This window comes from Ursus maritimus, unplaced genomic scaffold (assembly GCF_017311325.1).
Source record: "Ursus maritimus isolate PB19 unplaced genomic scaffold, ASM1731132v1 scaffold_32, whole genome shotgun sequence".
In the NCBI taxonomy this organism is placed as follows: domain Eukaryota; kingdom Metazoa; phylum Chordata; class Mammalia; order Carnivora; family Ursidae; genus Ursus; species Ursus maritimus.
The window spans coordinates 8,049,526-8,067,436 of NW_024425786.1; the positions used below are offsets into that span (position 1 = coordinate 8,049,526).

A 17,911-nucleotide genomic window follows, 5' to 3' on the forward strand; every position below is an offset into this window, starting at 1 on the left:
TTTTTTTTTTTTTTTTTTTTGATTTGTCCCTCCACAGGACTGGATTGAATAGCTAGCTATCATTTCAATGTTATTACTTTTTACCACTGGGATTCAGTGACAATTTTGAAGAACATAAAGAGGACGTGTTAATCTCCTACCTGTGTCCCTAAAGCAACACACTAAGCATTTTTAAAAATTACCCTCCCTCTCCCTTAACAGAGGTCACTATTTATAACTTTGCAGAGTATACTGTTTCCCAGGGCCGTTTAATTTTGTTGTGGGCCCAGGAGTGTGGCCAGGAAAGGTCATCACGTGGCCAGGGGGTAGGAGCCTAACTTAATGCCAGGTGGTCTCCCAGAGCAGGTGGAACCAGGATGGCGAACTCATCGAGCTGCTGTGATGTGCGAACAGAGAAAAGTCCATTGGAATCACCAGCTTTCAATCAAAGGCCTTGTTAAAGCTTTTTGTTTAAAGGCACAATTCCTAAGAATAAAAAATTCTCCATAGCCATCTCTCAGTTTTCTGATTTGTGTTATTCAGTCATAGGCAAAAGAAACCAGCACGCCGACCACAGCTATTTTCGCACTTTCGCACGTTTGCTGATATAAATACGTATGCGTATCAGACCGATCGCGATCCTGCTGCCCTTACCGAGCTGTGTTAACTTACTTGGAGAAGCTCATAACCGGTCTCGCAAAAGACGGCGAAGCGGTCCTCCAGGATGTACTCGACTTGCACCGGCGCGATGTGGCCATTAGGTGGCGCCACCGGACCAGGGCAGGGCTGAGCTGTTGGGGGTGGGGCGGAGAGCGAGCCGGGCTGAGTGAGGGGTTTTGATGCGGTGTCCAGCAGGCCGCTCTGAATTTAGCCATTTAAAGTTCTTGATTTACACATGGAACCCCCAACACATAAAAAGACCTCGCCACAAGTGGGGTAGAGTTCATCGGATTTAACACCAAAGGCAAGATTACACTGGGTCGCTTACTGCACAATTAGGATTTGTGGCCGGGCCTGGGCCTCGGCAGGCGCTGCCAGAAAGGCAGGCACGCGGGGAGCCGGTTCGGCCACCACACCCGCAGCGTCTGCTGGGCGACGGAAACCTTACCCACGCTGCTGGAAACCAAGACACAGTTGGAGCTAGACTGCATTCCCAGCAGTTACTTTCAACTCCCTGTGCCTCAGTTTCCTCATCTGTAAGATGGGGAGGTGAGAATAATCACTCACCCTCCAGGGCTGTCGTGAAGGCCAGACACCTGGACAAGAGTGGGTGCAGGTGACCCCCACAACAGCCCTGTGGCACAGCCTTCGCCGCTCGGGGAAACCTGGGGTTCAGACCCCCTCCAGCACCCAGGAAGCCTCCTGCTTCCCCTCGAGAGTACGTGCCCAGAGTATGCAGGCCTCCGGGGAGACTGTCCTCCACTCTGGCCTCCAAACCCGGCCTGTTGTCACCCCAAGCCTTCAGCCCACCGCCACGGCTACCCTTCGGCCCGCACGAGTCTTCTGCGGAATCCCCTTCTCCCTCCAGCTGCTGGGCTCTGTGTCCCAGGGAGGCTCTCAGTCCCCTGCGGGTCCAAAGTCCCCACCTCCAGGGACAGCCCTGGCTGGTACCCAGCTGGCACCCTCCCTCTCTTGCACAGGCCTCAAGGCTCTGTCCTGGCCCTTCCCCCACCCGCCTGGCAGACCTGACGCCCCCTTTGAGTCTTCCTGAAACCAGCACTTCAGTTATAGAAGTTTTATTACTTTGACCTACAGGACAATGAAAGACTTTCAAAAATGAACAGGAGACAAACGAATTGTCCTCATAGTGCTGGGCTCCTTCCTCCCAACCAGTCTCTCCCCTTCCCACATTTCCAACAGAGGTGGCCCAAGGGTTAATCTTTTCTAATCCAAGTTTCTAATTTAAAAAACTACCCCAATCCCTATAATCCAATTATCACTTCCTCCATGCCACACCCTGCACCCAATGCTTTCCCTGCATTAGCCCACGAATCAACACCTTTTGAAGGAGACATTGTCCTTAATTGGAATAATTGGGACATTAAGGGTCAGAAAAGTTATGTGAGAGGTTCAGTGTCACATAGCCAGGAAACAGGCTGGACACAAACCTAGGCAGCCTGACACCCAACCCCGAGCTCTGAGCTTCCTGAATGGATGGTTGGTTAGAGAGAAGGATGGATAGATGGATAAGAAGAAAGGATGGATGGATGAATGGAAGAAAGGATGGATGGAAGGAAAGAAGGTTGGAAGGAAGGAAGGAAGGAAGGAAGGAAGGAAGGAAGGAAGGAAGGAAGGGAGGAAGGAAGGGAGGAAGGGAGGAAGGAAGGAAGGAAGGAAGGAAGGAAGGAAGGGAGGAAGCCAAGGAAGGAGAGAAGTAGGGAGAGATGTTCTTTCCCCAGGAGAAGGTGATCTTGCCTAGAACAATCTTTTCTTTTGCTTATTACCTTTCTTGCCCCACCTTCCTTCCTATGAAAACCCTCCATTTTGTACAACTCCCTTCAGAGCTCCCCTCCACCTGGTAGATGGGATGCTGCCCAATTCACGAATCGTTTAATAGAACCAATTAGATCTTCAAATTTACTCAGTGGAATTTTGGGTTTTTTTGTTTTCAATGGTGGCAGAATATGGCACTCCAGAATATGCCTCTTTGGCATACGGATTACTTTGAGCTGATTATTTTCAGAAATAGCAGACACAGAAGAAGATCTGAAAACAGAGTGGAAGTTATCCTTTTGTAAGGGAACTTTATATTCACAAAAGAAATGTCCATTTAGAGTGTCTCCTCTGTCCCAGGAGAAGGATGACTAAATCACTAGAAACTCGTCCCCAGAGAAGGCAGGACCTTACATCTGTATAACAAACCTTACTTTTGTTTACCGTACTTTTCCCAGTCGTGGGCACCTCCTCATAACTGCCTTCCCCCACACCCTTCTCTCTTTTGTCTCTAGCAGAAGATGGTACTGACGCCTTGAGCTGTAAGTCCCATTCTCCTGTGGGTCATCTCCCACGTATGCATGAGACATACACCTTAACACACTTGTCTGTTTTTCTCTTGTTAATCTGTCTCTTGGTCCCAGGCAAGAATTTAGGAGGGCAGAGGGAAAATTGTTTTTTCCTCTCCTACAGATGGAAGGACTAGTTGAGTGGGTGAGTGGATGGAAAAGGGGAGGGAGGAGGAGGAGTGAGGAGAGGGATAGGTGGGTGGAAGGCATTTCCCCTTAATAACCACTGTCTCGCAGACCACCCTCACTTAAACCTTGTTTGTCTTCCAGTGGAGTTCAGGACACACTACCCCAAAAGACAGCACCTGGGTGTGTTGAATATTTTAAGCGGAAGGAGTTTGAGAAAACAGAAACAGGGAAATACCTTGGACCTCCACTCCCTCCCCCGACCTTCTTCCCCACCACAGTCAGAAGACCCTCATGTACCGCCACGTGACAGGTGCCCTCCCTACACCAGGAGGGAAGGAGCATCCTTATCTCCAAAGACAAAGGGGGCCAAGAAGAATCCAAATAAAGAGGCTTTGCTAAGTTTCCCCCCTTTACAACACTTGCCTTAACCTGTCATCTTTCCCCATGACTGTCTCCTCTTCTGCAAACCACCGCCGCACAGAAATACACAAGCCTAACTGTTCCTCTGGCTCTTTACTTCCTTGCAAAGTTGCCCATGCCACACAGACCTTACATTACATAAGTGTGGATGTTTTTCTCCTGTTGATCAGTCTTTGTCAGTTTACTTTCGGACCCATCCAGGAATCCTAGAGGGCCGAGGAAAATTTTCTCCTCCCCTACACTTCCCGGGCCTAGCCAGGAAGCGTTCCATCCTTACGTAGCTCCTTGACACACCAGGAAGAGCCTCCTGCTGGGATCCAAGGCCCACTTGCCCTCACCTGTGGTGGTGTAGTGGATCTTCCAGCCAGTGTGGTCCCCTGAATGGTCAGTGACAAACGTGATGGTCACGGCATTGCTTTTAGTTTCAATCCTAGGGGGCAACGTTGTCCCACAAAATGGGCCATATTCCTCTTTGTCTGTTTGAATCTGAAAGCAGAAAGGGCCCTGTCACCTCAGGACCCACCAGAGCCAGACGAGGTCTAGATTCCGGGAACCAGACCTTGAGGGAGTCGTAGGGGCACAGGGTGTCCGGGTGTGTCTCCACATCGAAGGACCCCACGAAGTCCAGGATGATGCTGAACCCCTCCTCCAGGTGGATGCTGTAGGTGCAACTTGAGAGTTTGGGGTACGGCTGTGGGTATTCAGGGCTGCTGAGCACCCCTGACCGGTTGGTGAAGACCTGACCTGAACACAGAGCTGAGAGAGGACCAGACGTTGTGAGATCTTGACTCCAACCCCCTGGCTGCCCTCACTGTCCTCTGGCCCAGTCAGACCAGTCACCCCACCTCAGGGGTGAAGGAACAATCTAGAGTTTCTTGGGCTTCCTGGCTTTGGCTGAAACAGGTAGCCCTTGGATACATATTTTCCAGGGCCCCACTCACACCCCCAGGGGCTCCTGGGCCAGAGTCACAACTCTGGCGGTGATGAAGTGAGCGAGGTTAGACTCTGCTGAGGGGGAAGAAGACAAGGGGGTCCTTCATCCACCCCTGACCCCAGCAACTCCCAAATTCATCCACCATGGGGCTCCCACTCCCACCCAGCTGCGACCAGTCCAGGCTTCCCTGGGTCCCCACGGGGAACAGAGGGGCCTCCCCTTGTCCATTTTCCCTCCCACCCTAGGTCTGGGCACTGCCCTGGGGATTAGTTGAGGGAAGTTCAAGTTCACACTAATCAAAAGCATGTCTGGTGCCCTCTTTCCCCACAGGGCCACCTGGTCGTGCACTTGAAGGGCAAGCTTCTGCACCAGCCGTGGGAGGAGTCCGCCCCTCCCCACCCCAGGCTGCAGAGGGCATTTGAGCCGGGAGGCTTCCAGAAGTGAGGAGTCCCAGCACAGCCGGCCTTTCTCTGTGTGCCTGCTCTCCACAGGGCACAGGGAAGAGCCCCTGGATGTGGGGGGCCAGACTGCCCATCGACGGCCAGCTCCCTGGCCTCTCTGCCCTGGGTCAGGCTCCCCCAGCCCAGCACACCTGGGACATGAGCCATTCCCCGAACAGGAGCTGGTCCAAGGGTGCTCCCAGCTCAGCCCCTGGGGACCCGGTGGGGGAGGAGAGAAAGCTTGGTTTCCCTGTGTGAACTCAGGCAAACCCTCGTCCCTCCCTGGGCCTCAGTGCCCCATCTTCAGAATGGATTGGGGGATGCTGAGCAAAGCTTTCCGGCAAAGGGGCCTCTGGCCCCATGGAGGGGGCTCCCACCAACTAGAGTTCATCCAGGCTGTGATGAGGGGAGGGAGAGGCAGAGGCGGCCCGGGTGCGCACCACTGCCCTCTCCCCACCGTGCCACCCAAGAGACACGAGCAGTAGGTGGAGGTGGAGGCAGCTTTATTGTTAGGTCCACAGAGGGGTGGATGGGGTGGATGGGGGGCTGCAGGCAGCAGCAATCTCGGCCCGACCCAGACCGGAGCTAGAAGTGAGGCTAGGGGCTCTGCTCTGGAAGAGAGAACAGAGAGACAGGGAGAGACACTGGGGGAGAGACACTGAGCAGAGGGAGGCAGGGGCGGCCCTAAGTCTTGGGGCTGTCCCCTCCCCAGGGCACCCTCGAGTTTCCCATCTGGGCACCAGGCACCTGGCAGGGGCTCAGACGGGGCGGACAGTAGAGGCCAAAAGATCAGCCTGCTGGGGAACCAGCCACTTTGAGTACGCCCCGCCCCCACTGGGAAGTTTTGTGCAGGGAAGCCTGTGTGAGCCGGGCCTATGGTCCCCATTCCTCCAACCTGGGAGCCCAAGGAGGGCGAGGTGGCTGTATCAGGGGTCCAGAGCCCAGACAGGGTAGGTACATAGTGGGGGCCCAACACAATGTGATTCAAATAATGGGCTGAAGACCCATGAGAGGGAGCTGAGGATGGAACAGAGGAGGGAGAGGGATTACAGAATGTGAATGGATGGACAGACAGCAGGAGGGGACAGAAAATCAAAGATGGCAGGAGGGGACAGCCTGCCAAGAGGAGTGCCCAGTAGGCCAAGGTCAGTGGTCCTCCAGACCCCTGGGCAGAGCACTTATGGCTTTTAGGAGCTGGCTGTGTTCCGGACCAAGGTGGGGGCTGGGCTGGGCACAGTGTCCGCCCCGTACCTGCCCCGCCCCGCTCACCTGAGCAGGTGCGCTTGTTCTCGTGGAGCACGTAGCCCCTGCGGCAGGAGCAGTAGAAGCCACCCAGGTGGTTATGGCAGTGGTGGTCGCAGGGAGGGGCCTGTCCGGGGGGCACCTGGCACTCATCGATGTCTGGGGGAGGGGCGCGTCAGGCAGGTGGTCAGATGGGAGGAGATGAGGCGGTATTGGGGCCCGGAAGCAGACTCAGCCTCACGGCTGACCCAAGAGGAGCCCCATGTTTGGAAGTGGCTGGTACCCCGCCAAGCATTTTACAGGCCTAGGGTCATTATAACCTCCTCAGGGCCCTTGGCGGTAGATGTCAGTACCCCCTTTCACAAACGAGTGATGGGTTAAGTGTCCTGCTTAAAGTCACGCAGCTAGTGGGCGACCAGCAGGAGCGGCCAGCCGTCGACCCCAACAAGCAGGGCTATGACCCGGGTTCCAGCAAAGCCTGCTGCAGCCTCCTGAGGAGCACAGAGAGGTGGAGCCACTTGCCCCAGGTCACACAGCTGGTCCCTGCAGGAGCCCCTACCTGAAATCGAGTGTTTAGCTCGAAGCCCACGCACAGGGAGCACTGCACAGGGAGCACCGTGCTGCGTGTTCTCAGAGGCACTCAGGCGGGCGGGGCTGCACTTCCCATCCGGAGGTGGGCTCACTGGGCCCTGGCCTCACGGTGGGGTGGGGGAGGCTAGGAGCAAGTCCCTGGCTCAGCAGCCCGCACACCACCGGAGGGCGGGGGCACCGGAGGGCGGGGGTCACAGCTGTTACTGATATTTGCCCTGCGGCCAGTGTTGGACGGAGGTGTGGACTCCTCTCCCGCTGGTTCAGCAGGACCCAGCCTCAGGGAGGTGATGAGACAGAAGGGAGAGCTGGCCTGGCCTAAGACAGAGTCACCCCGTGGGCAGATGGGCCAACTCCTGTCCCCCCACACCCCACCCCACCACCGCCCCGGCCTCCAACCGCCTCACCCTCGGCTGCATAGAAGGCCTCAAAGCCCGTGAACGGCTTCTCATTGGAGTAGTCGGAGCGGAAGGTGACGTCCAGCCTGGAGGCCGGCGAGTAGAAGGTGTCATTGCCGGGGGCGCGCTCGGTGTCCGTGCTCTCGTGCCCGCACAGCGTGGCCAGCACCTTGGTCCCTGAGCTCAGCTGTAGGGTTGGAGTCACGGCAAGGGAGGGCGAGACGCAAGGCCTGCCCTCCCCCCTCCCTCCCTCCGAGGCCAGACCCTGCTCCCAGGGGTCCCTGTCCCCCAGCCCTCGGGAGGGTCCGGGTCGTCCCCCTCGTCGGCACCTTGACGTAGTCATACTCGCAGAGGTAGGAGAGCTCCAGGTGGAAGTGGGTGAAGTAGAGACGCAGGCGGTAGCCGGGGGGCGCCATCAGGGTCCAGCGCTGCTCCTGGTTGTTGGCATACTCCCCGGGGAAGCCAGGGGATGCCAGGCGCCCGAACATGGGCTCAGGCCACTGTGGGTGCGGGGCTGTGGCTGCCGAGCCCCACAGCAAGCCCAGGAAAACCAGCAGCCTGGGGCGGTGGCAGATGGCGGGTGAGGGCCCTGCTCTAACACCTCGTCCCTGGGGGAGACGGTGGGGGGCTCCCACTCACCTCATTGCGCTCCAGTTCTGCTGGCCAGGCCCAGTCTGGAGCCACCCGGTGTCTCACCTTTGATCTGTTTGTCCAACGCCTGGCCCTGCCCCCAGCCTCCCTGACCCTGGGATTCTGGGAGTTGACCCCATGAATCCGGCTTGCCCCAAGTGTCAGGCAGGGAGGAGGGGTTGCTCCAGGAGCCAGGACCTGGACCTGGATGACAGATAGCCCTGGAATAAATCCTGCTCCGTCCCTCACCCTTCACCTCCGGTCTTCCCCTCAGTGTGGGACTTCCGAGGCCAGCGGGGGTCTCCACGACCATGATCAAGACAGTGATGGCTTCTGGGGAGAGATGCGGATGCGTCTACTTTTGCTCCCTCCCTCCTGCATCTACTTTTTCCCTACGCAAGATGGGAAAGAGAATTTTTAAAAACACATGCATGCGTGAGGATGGGAGGCATGGGAGTGGGCGATATGGGAGAGGAGGCAGCATCACCATTTTGCAAGCCGGAAAAACAGATGCACAGGTGAAAACTGCCCTCTGGAAAGCAACTCTGTTGGCAATGGAATCAGGAATTGGCTTGGGAATGGACAGCACCACAAGTCCTTCCAGAAGCATTAAGAAGCGGACCAATCCTATTTCCCATCCCCTGACCCCGGCAGAAACAGGAGGGAGTAGAAGGAGGGTCCCAGGCTCCACTGAGCAGGGAGGGACAGCCAGAAAACAGGGTGTTAAGCAGACAGACCGAATGTTGAGAGCCCCAGCCTTCCTCCCGAGTCAACTCCTACAACCAGGCAGCCCCCTGGGCAGACTTCTCCATTGTCGCTGGACAGTGTGGCCAGTCCAGGAGGAATACCTGAGGACACTGACTTGGAAGGTTCTCCCAGCAAATGGGTCAGCCGTGTCACCCTTGATGAAAACTTAGCGGACAAGCCCCGGTCGTGTGCTCAGAGCTTCCAAATAGCTTTTTAGTCCCCACTCTTACATATGAGCAGAACATTCAAGGAAAACCTCAGACACAAGAGAGAATACTCCAAATCAGCCAACCAACCAAAGAGTACAGAAGCAAAGCAGGGAGGAGAAAATGCCCCAAACCAAAGCGAAACAATCATTAACATCTTCAGAGGGAAAAGAGAAGCAAGGACAAGAAGCAAGAACAGGAAACTATTGATTGATTGATTTTTTAAAGATTTTATTTATTTATTTGACAGAGAGAGAGACAGCCAGCGAGTGAGGGAACACAAGTGGGGGGAGTGGGAGAGGAAGAAGCAGGCTCGCAGTGGAGGAGCCTGATGTGGGCCTGATCCCAGGACCCTGGGATCACGCTCTGAGCCGAAGGCAGACGCTTAACGACTGAGCCACCCAGGCGCCCTGAATGTTCTTTTTAAATAGTCTCCTGGGGCACCTGGGTGGCTCAGTCGGTTAAGCGTCTGCCTTCGGCTCAGGTCATGATCCCAGGGTCCTGGGATCAAGTCTTTCATCGGGCTCCTTGCTCAGCGGGAGCCTGCTTCTCCCACTGCCTGCCACGCGTGTGCGTGCTCTCTCTCTGACAAATAAATAAAATCTTTAAAAAAAAAGAAAAAGTAAAAGAACATTCAGAGAACAAAAAATAGTTTAAGGAAATAAAAAGTATGATAGAAATGAAAGGCTCAATCAAATATTTGGAAGATAAAATGGAAGAACTCTTCCAGAAAATAGAGCAGTAAAGAAATAAAAAACAGTGAAGACGAGAACATTAACAGATTTGCACCATATGTCATAGACTGAAAAAGTGGAATTCCAGACAGAGATAAAGGAAACAGAGGAGAGGAAATTATAAAGAAAAGAATGCAAAGAAATGTCCCTAAACAGAAGAACATAAGTTTGTTGACTGAAAGTGTCCCCAGTGCCCAGAACAAAGAGATGAAAATAGAACTTTACACATGAGATCTCAAAAGGTTGGAGAGAAAAATAATTTTGCACAGACTGAGAAAGAAGGAGTGAGAAAACAGAATAACGCATACAAAATATCAGGAAAAGAATTGTTTTAGAGTTCCCCCAAACAACACCAGAAACTAGAAGCCAGCGTCCGAGATGGTCTTCAAAGATTCCTGCTTTTGGGGTCCTCGCACGCTTGTATGCAGTCTCCTCCCAACTGGAGTAAGGCTTGTGGGGGGATATGGCTGAAGCAGTGTGTTACTCTGGGGCTCAGCCATATAAGACCCTGCAACTTCCGCCTGGCTCTCTTTGGGGTCCGTTGCTCTGGGAAGCCAGCTGCCATGTTGGGAGGATACTCGGTGTCCCTATGGAGAGGTCCACATGGGGAAGAACGGAGGCCTCCTAACCACCACCGGTGTGATTTGCTGGTCATGTGAGGGAACCGTCTGGGAAGCGGATCCTCTAGCTCTGGTTAAGGTCAGGTGACCGCAGCCTTGGCCTACAGCTTTACTGCAACCTTACGAATGACTCTAGGTTGGACCAACTGGCTGAGCCACTCCCCAAATCCTGACCCACAGAAAAGACGTCACTCTGCTACGTTTGGGCTAATCTTCAACACAGCAACAGACAGTCCATAAAAATGGAAAAGAGCAACTCTCAGAACGCTAAAGAAAGATGATTTCCAACGTAGAATTCTATATGCATCCAAATGCTATACCGGCCAATTAAGCACGAAGATGAAACAAAGACATTTCATGGGTGTCAGAGTTTTAAAACTTTGCATCCCCTTTCCCTATCCTCAGAAAGCTACTACAGAATACGCTCCAGCCAGACAAGGGAGTAAAACCAAGAGACAGGAAGTTATGGCGTCCAAGAGACAAGACTTCTGATAGGGAGTTCCATTGGGGGTAGTCAGAAGGCTCAGGACAGAACACATGTAGTCTAGAGATTAAAAAAAACCTCGTTCAGTAGTTTTTGTTTCTTAAATGAGAGTGTTACGTACTTTCTTTTACAAGTCATAACGGAGAAACACAAATTATGAATATTAATATTTCCTGTTAGTGATTATTCCATTCAATGTGATCGTGAATTAACTATAAATTATAATGGGGCAGATACTAGGATCTCATAACCAAAAAATTGATTGGCATCCTGTCCAGATCCTCACAACATGTATTGAGTCCAAAGATCTTTAAAAAAAGAAAAAGAGCTTTCAAGATTTGGTAAAAAGTTCAGGGCTAAACTGGTGATGAATGTATTAAAAATTAAGCAAATGCCAAACACCTCCAGGGGCAAGCCGCGGCTGCGCAGGGGATGGAGTTAGGCTCCCTTCCTGGCCGAGAGCTGTGATGGCACCAACAATGAACACGGAGCTGACCGAGGTGATCATTTCGTTGTGGAGAGTGTGGCTGGGTCAGGGAAGGAAAGAACGAAACCCTCGGCTTCCCTAGTGGAAAGTCAACAGATTAGGACTGAACCTGACAAGGATTAGCGTGGTAATTCAAGAGGATACAGACCTGCGGGTAAATACCAGAACCATCAGCTGGGAGGGGTACACGTGGCTGAGGAGGCCACCATTTTCCTTCGAACTATCCACCCATAGCTACTGGAATCCTTAAACTGGGGCAGGGCGAGTTTTGATAACTAACTAAACTTCAAAAGTCTAGACGGGGGGGGGGGGGGCCTGGCTGCCTCAGTCAGTAGAGCATGCGACTCTTGATCTCGGGGTTGTGAGTTGGAGCCCCACGTTGGGCATACAGCTTACTTAAAATATCAAACAAAACCCAACAAAATCCAAAAAGCTCTAGGCAGGATTGATTTTATCCTCAGTGCCATAGGCAGGGCCTGTTCATGGCTCTCTCTGGGATTTCTGGGACCTCGGGGCTCGGGCCATGTCTGCACTGAATGCCCCGCTTCTGCTTCGGGCCATCAGTCCGTGTCTTCATCACATCTATCTAGATGTGGGGTCCAGTGCGAGTCCTTAACATGCACCCTTCAAGGAGGCTTTACTAAAAGCTGGGGAAGTGGAGGGATTTACACTGCAGGCAACTTCAACGTCCAGGTCAGGCATTCTTGTTTCCCCAGTGACGCCACTCTTCCTACAACTTGGGGCCTCCTCTTCCCTTCCTCTGCCCCAGTGCGCAATCCTGATTCCCACTAGCTCCACAAGTATCACTTGAGCTACACTTAACTGAGTATCTCACAGGGGAGGGCCATTGCTCTCAGAGGCTTTACAGACAGGGCAAGCAAGTCAGGAGCTGAGCAGCTCAACACCACAGAGCTGATGGGAGGCAGAGCTGAGACTCAGACCCAGGTCCAGAGCCCTGCCAGCAGCATTCCTGGGGTCACCCTGGGGATGGACCTTCCTGGAGTTTGGTAAAGATGAGCTAGGGGAGGAGAGTGGACATCTAGTGATGTCCCTGTTAGGGCCCAAGGGTGCTTGGGCTGAGCTGCAGAGGACGCACGCAGGGCAGGTCGAGTGGAGTGGCTCTCCAAAGGCCAGCTGCCTGCTGTCCTCCACCGTGTGCTTACTGTGTGTGTGGCCTTGGTCGTCACTACCTCCCTGTGCAGTTAACAGTACCTTCCTCACAGGCAGCTATAAGGATTAAGGAAGGAGACCTGGGTTGGGTCAGGGCCTCCTAACTAGCCACTGTATCTTCCTTTACGTGTGGCCCACACGTGTCATGACCCCACCTGGCCTCCCTGGGAGTGGGGAAACAATGTCCACCCTCAAGGCCAGGTGTAAGATTGTTCTAGGGTTTGGGGGGGGGGGTGGAATGGCAAAGTTAGCTTGGGATCACAGGTCAGAAGGTGCTCCAAGTCCAGTGAGGGAACGGGGGTGGGGTGTGTGGAGCCCAGAGCCCAGAGAGGGAAAATGACCTCCCTGACGCCACTCAAGAAGTTGGCTGTGCAGCTGGAGCCTTGCTCCCGACCCCCATGACGACTGCAGTTCCAGCCCCCTGGAAACTGTCAGGTCCAAGGTAGCTGCCCAGAGAGATGCAGGTGGGGGGTGTTCTGGCACCCCCCACCTCCCTGCCGGGGCCACTCCCTTGTCCCCTTCCTGCCAAGTCTTTCAGTTCAACCCACCTTCTGGCAGTACTTCTGTCCCAGGTGGAGAAAGGGGTTGGTGAGGTCAGCTTTTCCAAAGAACAGGGCCCTTTCCTGCAGACTCTGAGACGGGAGGGGGCTGAAGGCCCTGTCCCCCAATCTGCACCCCGTTATGGTGGCTCCTCTCCTCCCAGGAGCGCCTCAGTCCTGGTTGTTGGGGAGGGCGAGGTGCCTGGGGCAGAGGATGGAGGTTCAGGACCTTGGAGAGGGGACAGTCCTGTGCCCACGGAGTCCTGGGCCGGCCACCCACACCTGCTTTCTCAACCTCTCAACACTTAGTGGGGGGGACTTCTGGGAATTGACCAGAGCACGCTCATGGGTTGGCAGGCAGGATGGGAACCTAAGTCTGAATCCTGAGCCAACTCAGGGCACCTGATGTGCTTAAACAGGCCCACGTAACTGGACCCCAATGACGCACCAGCCAGCCACCTCTGGAGTACCTTCCGGCACCCCCCAACCTCCCAGGATGGGACCTGAGAACCCTGTGAGTGACCCTAATTCTTCTGAGACAACAACGCCCCTGAGTGGCCCCACCATGATCTTCTCAACGCCCCAGCCCTGGCCCCGGGGCTGTCACCCCCACCCTCTGTGGGGCTTGGTGAAGGAATGACCGCGGCAGGGTCTCAGGACAGACTTGGGCCCCGTCTGATAACCGCTGTGTCCCCTGGTGCCACAGGTCAAGAGGCCAGTCCCAGGTGACACAGGAGGGCCGGGTCTGCCTATTCACAGACACGTGGCGGACACCCGCAGGCCAGACGCCGGGGCCGACTCAGAGCCCGATACACAGCAGCGCCCGACGGTGGCTGCCACGGCACCTGCCTGGGCCCATTCAAGGTCTGGGGACACACGATTCAGAATTTGTTATAAATACACGTGTTTGGTGAGTGAGGGCGACAGAGGTGGAGAAGGTGCTGTACACAGCTGTAGAGGCTTGGAGGCTGAACGCCACATCGACAGACAGACAGTCCGCCCAGCAGGGCAGCCCGGGCAGCATTCTGGGGCCTGTAACACTTGCTTGGTGGGCACACCGGCGGGGCGGGGGGGCTCGTCCAGGGCTCGTCGTGCCCAGGCACCCCGGGGGCTCCCTGGCCTGAGGTCCTGGGCAGCGTGGGCAGCGGCACCTGGGCTCAGCTCACATCATTCAGGGCCTGGGGGGACAGAAGGCCTCGTCAGGAGGACGCTGGGTCACGTGGGGGCTCAGGCGGGGCCCCAGGTGGCAGGCGGCTCACCTTGCGGGCGAACTCGGGCAGGACGAAGGCGGCCTGGTGCACATCCGAGTTGTAGTACTTCAGCTGCATCTGCTCTACCTGCTTCTGCGTCAGCGGCTGCACGGGCTTCCGGAAGTCGGTGCTCTGGGGGCGGGGGCGCGGGCGTCAGGGACGTGCTCTCGGGCCCGCCTGCCCCCCGCCCCCTGGGCCCCCGCCCCGGCCCCCAGAAGGGCGTGCAGCTCACAGGGTTTTTGCTGCACAGCATGAAGCCTATCTGGCCGCTGGGGTAGGTGGGGATGGTGCAGTAGGCATAGGCCACCACGGGGAAGAGCGACTTGCAGAACTGTCGCATCTGCTTGATGAGGTCCAGGTGCAGCCACTGACACTCGCCTGTGCGGGCAGAGGGGGGGCATCAGCACCAGCAGGTGGGCCGGCCGCACCCCCCCTCCCATGCTGGAAGCCTGCTCACCTCCTGCCCACTTCCTGCGCCCCCACACTGGCCTGCTCACCCTGCCCATGCTGGAGGGCTGCCCCTCCTGCCTGCCTCCAGTCCCCCCACGCCGCTGCTTACTCCTGCCCCGCCGGAGGGCTGCCCCTCCTGCCTGCCCCGACTCATCCTGGCTCCTAACTCCCCCTGCCCTCAAGATCTCCCCACGCTGGCCTGCTTGCCCGCCCCCCACGTCCCCCCATGCTGGCCTGCTCACCCTGGCAGCAGAGGACGCCATTGTCCTTGAGGGCCGTCTTCATGAGCTGGTAATAGGACTCCTTGAAGAGACTCTCTGCAGGGCCTGCAGTGGTGGGGACAAGGGACAACGAACGCACTCTGGCTGAGACCAGGCGCCGGGCGGGCGGGGCGGGCGAGGAAGCTGCTTGCCCGCTGCTGCACCACTGCGGACAGGCACAGCTGCCGAGGGGGCAGGGCCGGGACTGGAACCCCGGTCTGTGGATTCAGAAAGCAACCATGAAGAGGCTGCTTTTGGGGAGTGTGGGGATCCACTGTCCCAGTATCTGAGAGGGCCCCATGTTCCCATCCTGTTCCTGGGGTGGGGGGTTCTCATTGCCACTCTGTCGGGGGACTCTCCACCCCGGGCCTTGGGTTGAGACTAGATCCCACCACCCGCCCCGATGCTGGCCTCTTAAGAGCAGGGAGGAGACTGAGGAGGAAGCTGGAGCCTCCGGGAGCCAAGGCCAGAGCACCACTCTCCTCCAGGCCCCCAATCAACTTGTAACTCTGGGCAGTAGCGCGCTCTCCCTCCGCTGCTGAGCCAGGCCCAGGGTGAGCGAGGGAGTGACCAGAAGAGAAAGCTGCAGCTCCAGCTCTGGACCCCCTCTGCCCTCCACTCTGCAAATCAGCTGTGGGCACGGAGGGAAGGCTGGCTTCTGGCCACTGGCCGCCAGGGGACCCGAGGCCCATCCCTTGCTTACCCATAGGGTCTGAAGAGTCAGTGATGATAACATCGAAGGCGTCCTGGTTCTGTTTCATGAACTCAAAACCGTCGCCCACGTGTAGGGTCAGCTTGGAGCTGGAGTAGCCCACAGCCATGCCCGGCAGGAACTTCTTAGAGACCTGGATGACATCCTGGGGACGGAGGAGGGACCCGGCTGGGCTGTGGGGGTTGGAGAGCCCTCCAGCACTCCGTCTCATGGCCTGGTCACTTGGGCAAGCCATTCATCTCGTGGAAACCCAGTCCTCTGCTGCCTCCTCCACGATGGGGGGCCGGCTCCTGCCTGCTCCTCAGCCCACACCCCACCATCCCTGTGCTCTGTTCCTGGACCAAACCGCCCCACCCGAGTGACTTTCTTGCCAGGTCAGAGGAAGGGGAGTCCAGCCTCTGCCTCCACATGGCCAGCTGCTTCTCATCCAGGCCTCAGCTGAAACCCATCTCCTCGAGGCAAGCGCTGACCAGCCTTCACCCCTAAGCTCTGAGCCTGCCTTTGCCTTTCATGCCCTGCTCCCGCAGGGCCTTCATCGGATCACCTCTGAGGTCTCCTCCTCTCTAGAACATCAACTCCAAGGGGGCAGGGACCGGACCTGTCCATTCACCACTCACCCAGCACCTAGAGCACTGGCTGCCCCATAACAGATGCTCATTAAAACATGCCGAGTGTAAAGGGCAGACACACAAGTAGCTGCAATGCTCCTGGGTCTTGCCCGGGACTTGACTTAAAAACCAGCTTAGTCTTACGAAGAACCAGCATCGGGGCACACCTACTACGTGCCAGGCCCTTCACTACCCAGTTTTCCTCGTGAATCCTCCCAACACGTTTTTGAGATGAACAAAGAGGCCGAGCAACGTTGAGCCACTCACCCAAGGGTCCACAGCCAATTCAGGGCAGAACTGGGATTCGAACCCAGAACCCGGCACTCACCTCGTCAATCTCACACTGGACCACGGACTCCACGGAGGAATGCTTCAACACCTCCCGCAGGACACCTCCGTCCCCACCCCCGATGATCAGCACCTATGAGGGGCAGGATCAGTCAGGAGCACGGCCCTAAGCCCCAGTCAGGCGCACGGCCCCACCAAACAGGCTCCAGCAGGACTCAGGGCCTGGGCCCGCACGGGGCACATGCACTCACACAACACCATCCCAACAGGGTAGGTTTCTCAACTCTTCGATGCACAGACCTCATTACTTCATTTGCTACTCCCAGAAATGCTTTCCTGCCTCAGGAACCTGGCACGGGGTGTCCCCTTTTCCTGGAAACTCCTCCCAGGGCTGCTCCTTCTTACGAAGCAGGCCTCCGCCAGAACTGTTTGCTCCTAGGGGCTGTGGCAGCCCCCACCCCTTGTGAAGTTAGCCACTCGCCCCACTTACTTCCCCTGGTGTTGCTAGCACTTTCTGACCACCATTTAGGAAGCCCCTGGGCTGAGCACGGGCACACCCGGGACCTCCTGCACTGTTCTGCGGGACAATGAGCATGGGTTTCCTATCTCCGGGCTGAACCTTGGCGGGAGCTGGGGTACCTTGCGTGGGTTGGGGTGGCTGCAGAGGGGCAGGTTGGCTATCATCTCCTGGTAGGAGAACTCGTCCCTCTCTGTGCACTGGATGACGCCGTCCAACACCAGCACGTTGCCGTAGCTCTTACTGAAAGCAGGAGTGACAGTCAGGGACCTGGGTCCCCTGGAGTGGGGGCAATGTGCCCCCACTAGCTCCCGGTGAGAAGAATCTCTCCCAACCTGCCAAGGGGTTCCAGGGGTGAGTGCTGGGGGCGACACGTGGCGAGGATGGGCAGGCAGGCCCGCTGGGTGGGGGGTGGGGGTGGACTCAGGGTCCCTGCTCTGACGTGTCCGGGACTGACACGTGGAGCTCGGCGCGTGGGGCCAGCGCAGACTCCGGCTCCCTCCCCGCCCAAGAGGACCGCCCGAAACGCCGGCCCCCTGCCCAGGGAGACGGGATGCAGGGTGGGGAGGGGGTCGCGGGAGGGCACTGGCCTAGTTCCCCAGAACTTCTGACAGTTTTGCAGGGGGAGGGGCGGGGGCAGAGACGGCCCGGGGGGCGGGGGCGTCCGGAGGTAAAGGGCGCAAGACAGGGGTCCGGCAGGAAGAGGGGCGGCCGGGGCTGAGACCGGGTTAGGAGGAGTCCCGGCTGGCTCCGGGCGGCGGGCAGCGGGTGGTCTGGGCTGAGGGCCGCCGCAGGCGCTCGGAGGCGCGGGCCCGGGCCGGCGGTGGTACCTGCGGAAGACAAGGATATCCTGGTACCGCGAGCGCTGATGGTGGAGCAGCTGCTCCACCTGCAGCGACAGGGCCTGGCCGGGCCACAGGCTGCACGTCTCGCGGAACCAGCCCTCGTGGATGTCAGCGGGGCCGAAGGCGGCGGGGCCGTCGGGGCCGGGCTCCATGGCGGGCAGGCGGGCGGCGCGGGGCGCGGGCCCGGGACTGCAGGCCGCGCGGAGCCGCAGCACAACGGGACCACCTCCGC

At 57.0% G+C, this 17,911-nt stretch overlaps 2 protein-coding genes across 2 annotated transcripts in view; both read right to left on the reverse strand.

Moving 5' to 3' along the window:
* MASP2 (MBL associated serine protease 2) overlaps positions 1-8,075 on the reverse strand; it is a 16,131-nt gene extending 8,056 nt beyond the window's left edge. The window contains exons 1-7 of the mRNA XM_040645541.1: positions 8,012-8,075; positions 7,462-7,760; positions 7,142-7,319; positions 6,174-6,305; positions 4,090-4,286; positions 3,869-4,016; positions 652-770 (exon numbers count right to left, since the gene is read on the reverse strand). Coding sequence (XP_040501475.1) covers positions 652-770; positions 3,869-4,016; positions 4,090-4,286; positions 6,174-6,305; positions 7,142-7,319; positions 7,462-7,760; positions 8,012-8,075 — 1,137 coding nt within the window. The remainder of the gene's footprint in view (positions 1-651; positions 771-3,868; positions 4,017-4,089; positions 4,287-6,173; positions 6,306-7,141; positions 7,320-7,461; positions 7,761-8,011) is intronic.
* Positions 8,076-13,636: 5,561 nt separating this feature from the next.
* SRM (spermidine synthase) lies at positions 13,637-17,889 on the reverse strand. The gene is made up of 8 exons (XM_040645767.1): positions 17,665-17,889; positions 16,957-17,077; positions 16,358-16,450; positions 15,413-15,566; positions 14,692-14,775; positions 14,232-14,377; positions 14,009-14,131; positions 13,637-13,927 (listed from the first exon to the last, which is right to left on the reverse strand). The coding sequence occupies exons 1-8, from the start codon at positions 17,829-17,831 to the stop codon at positions 13,907-13,909; spliced, it is 909 nt and encodes a 302-aa protein (XP_040501701.1). The 5' UTR covers positions 17,832-17,889; the 3' UTR covers positions 13,637-13,906.
* Between the last annotated feature and the right edge of the window lie 22 nt (positions 17,890-17,911).